General features: G+C 62.3%; 1 protein-coding gene across 1 annotated transcript; it reads left to right on the top strand.

Annotated features, from left to right (window-relative positions):
- The first annotated feature begins 518 nt into the window (after positions 1-518).
- Positions 519-3,376, top strand: Slc18a3 (solute carrier family 18 member A3). Its single transcript, XM_032918906.1, has one exon. The coding sequence runs from the start codon at positions 1,375-1,377 to the stop codon at positions 2,965-2,967; it is 1,593 nt and encodes a 530-aa protein (XP_032774797.1). The 5' UTR covers positions 519-1,374; the 3' UTR covers positions 2,968-3,376.

The raw sequence follows: 3,376 nt of genomic DNA, 5'->3' as shown, positions 1-3,376 counted from the left end.
TTCCAAGCCACTTGTGAGCCCACTCAGGGCTTGGAGGCGGACGGGGTGGGGGTGGGGTGGGGAAATGCAGAAAAGTGGGCGGAGGCTCTCAAGAGCCTAGGGAGGATAAGGTCTGGAAAGAAGAGGACCTGGGAGGAGTTAGATTGAGGAGTGGGAGAGTAGAAGGGGAGGGAAATAGGCGGGGCTGGAGGCGGGGGAGACCCGCGCACCGAAAAGCCCAAAGGGAGAGTCCAGGCAGGGGGAGGTCAAAAAGGGTTAGCGTGGACATCCAGGACCCTGGGTGCAGAGAAAGACTCCTCCTCTCAGTCCTCGTACCCTCATAGTTCGGAATTAGCTGCCAAGACTTTCGCCTAAGGGCGGTGGGTCGGAAGCAGACCCTGAAGGCTCTGTACCTCCCCCCTCCCTTCCCGGAGGAGGGGATGGGACGGGCTGGGGGCGGGATTGAGGAAGGGGGTTGCGTGCGCTGTGCCTCTGGGTCCGGGCTGCGCGTTCCAGCTGCGAGAACAGATGGAGGCAGCGCGGCTCACCTCGGGGGCTCCGTGCCCGCTGTGCGCCGAAGTCCAGGCTGAGGAGGAGGTCTAGAGCCCCCGGCTCTCCCGGCTCCCACCAGGCTGCGGGGAACTGGCTGCCGCACCCCTCCTCCAAGTGGGGGAAGAACGGAGTCTCACCCCCATAGGTCCCAGAACTAAGGGGAACATAGGGCCGGTTCCTCCCACTGCTCACCCATCCCCAGGGGCTTGTCTAGGACTACAGCTCTCCAAATCCCCCTTCCCCTGGCTTCCATCCTGGGCGCATCTCAGAAGCGGACCCCTGCCCGGACGCGCCCCGCCCCCGGCCCCCGCCCCGACGACGTCCTATTAGCATGAGCGACGCCAGTGGCCGGGGCACCACTCGGGGGCCGAGACTCACCGCGTCATAGCCCCAAGTGGAGGGAGAAAGAAAAAAAAAAAAAGAGGCGGCGGTGGAGGAAGAGGCAAGAGCGGACGCGCGGGGAGGGCTGGAGAGACGGCGGGCGGCGGCAGCATGCCCCTGGGCGGGTGCACACGGCCTCTCTGCACGGCAGGGGCTGCTTCTGCTCTCTCTGGGCACCACGCGTCCAGTCTCCCGCCTCAGCCCCTCGGCTTGCCGGCCTTTGCGGTTGCTCTCGAAACATCGTCCACTGGTCCCCGAAGCATCTAAGAGCAGCGGCGCCGCGCGGGACAATCCTTGCTTTTTTCTGAGCTCGGGGATATGAGCCCCACAGCCACCTGAAGCGCAGGGGGCGCTACGCGGCTAGGACCGCGCCCCCGAAGTACCTTATCCTAGCCTCTGCACTGCGGGACGCCGACACCCGACTCCGGTGGAGGCATCTTAGGAAAAGCAGCGGGTAGGGGCATGGAACCCACCGCGCCAACCGGTCAGGCCCGGGCGGCGGCCACCAAACTGTCGGAAGCGGTGGGAGCCGCGCTACAAGAGCCCCAGAGGCAGCGGCGCCTGGTGCTGGTCATCGTGTGCGTTGCACTGTTACTGGACAACATGTTGTACATGGTCATCGTGCCCATTGTTCCCGACTATATCGCCCACATGCGCGGGGGCAGCGAGGGCCCGACCCTGGTCTCTGAGGTGTGGGAACCCACTCTGCCGCCGCCCACTCTGGCTAATGCCAGTGCCTACTTGGCCAACACCTCGGCGTCCCCGACGGCTGCCGGGTCGGCTCGGTCAATCCTGCGACCTCGCTACCCCACAGAAAGCGAAGATGTGAAGATAGGTGTGCTGTTTGCCTCCAAGGCTATCCTGCAGCTTCTGGTGAACCCCTTAAGCGGGCCTTTCATTGATCGCATGAGCTACGACGTGCCACTGCTTATAGGCCTGGGCGTCATGTTCGCCTCCACAGTCATGTTTGCCTTTGCAGAAGACTATGCCACGCTCTTCGCTGCGCGCAGTCTACAAGGCCTGGGCTCGGCCTTCGCGGACACGTCTGGCATTGCCATGATCGCCGACAAGTATCCCGAGGAGCCTGAGCGCAGTCGTGCCCTGGGCGTGGCGCTAGCCTTTATTAGCTTTGGAAGCCTAGTGGCGCCACCGTTTGGGGGCATCCTCTACGAGTTCGCGGGCAAGCGTGTACCCTTTCTAGTGCTCGCCGCTGTGTCCCTTTTCGACGCGCTCCTGCTCCTGGCGGTGGCTAAGCCCTTCTCGGCTGCGGCTCGGGCGCGAGCCAACCTACCCGTGGGCACACCTATCCATCGCCTCATGCTAGACCCTTACATCGCTGTGGTAGCCGGCGCGCTCACCACTTGTAACATTCCCCTTGCGTTCCTCGAGCCCACCATAGCCACGTGGATGAAGCACACAATGGCCGCATCCGAGTGGGAGATGGGCATGGTTTGGCTGCCGGCTTTCGTGCCACACGTGTTAGGCGTCTACCTCACCGTGCGCCTGGCGGCGCGTTATCCACACCTGCAGTGGCTGTACGGAGCTCTCGGGCTAGCGGTAATTGGAGTGAGCTCTTGCGTCGTACCTGCCTGTCGCTCCTTCGCGCCGTTAGTGGTCTCGCTCTGCGGACTCTGCTTCGGCATCGCGTTAGTGGACACAGCGCTCCTACCCACGCTCGCCTTTCTGGTGGACGTGCGCCACGTATCCGTCTATGGCAGTGTCTATGCCATAGCTGACATCTCCTATTCTGTGGCCTACGCGCTCGGGCCCATAGTGGCAGGCCACATCGTTCACTCGCTTGGCTTTGAGCAGCTCAGCCTGGGCATGGGCCTGGCCAACCTGCTCTACGCACCAGTCCTTCTTCTTTTGCGTAATGTAGGCCTCCTTACACGCTCGCGTTCCGAGCGCGATGTGTTGCTTGATGAACCGCCGCAGGGTCTGTACGACGCGGTGCGCCTGCGTGAGGTGCAGGGCAAGGATGGCGGCGAACCTTGTAGCCCGCCTGGCCCTTTTGACGGGTGCGAGGACGACTACAACTATTACTCCCGTAGCTAGCAGACCTGCTTCTCCTCCAGGCCACCTACCCGCCCCATTTAGGTCAAGATGGTCATTCTGCAAGAGCACTGGCCAACTTTGGCTTGGGGCCCACCTCCTCTAATGAATACCCTAGCCCCTCGCCCGTCCTGAATTCCTTTGCTGGAATCCCTTCTCCATGACCCCTCCCAGTCTAGCCCCCTCCCCAAACACACTCGTATTCATTGGGGAAATGGAGCAGGGAGGCAGAAGAAGCTGTTGGGCTCTTGGCAGAGGTGAAGAGGTGTGCGGGTGGTCGCCAATCACCTACTGAGAGCCCCCAAGTAGAGTCATGCATCTGTTTGTCCTTCCTGCGGATCTTTCCAGTGCCAAACTTGGTCTCTGCACCCCGGTGCCTCCGGCCTGAATTAATAAACCATATCTATCTGAG

The sequence above is a fragment of the Rattus rattus genome, chromosome 13 (genome assembly GCF_011064425.1).
Source record: "Rattus rattus isolate New Zealand chromosome 13, Rrattus_CSIRO_v1, whole genome shotgun sequence".
In the NCBI taxonomy this organism is placed as follows: domain Eukaryota; kingdom Metazoa; phylum Chordata; class Mammalia; order Rodentia; family Muridae; genus Rattus; species Rattus rattus.
The sequence above is the reverse complement of the archived record's forward strand: the minus strand, read 5'-3'. Positions and strand labels throughout refer to the sequence as shown.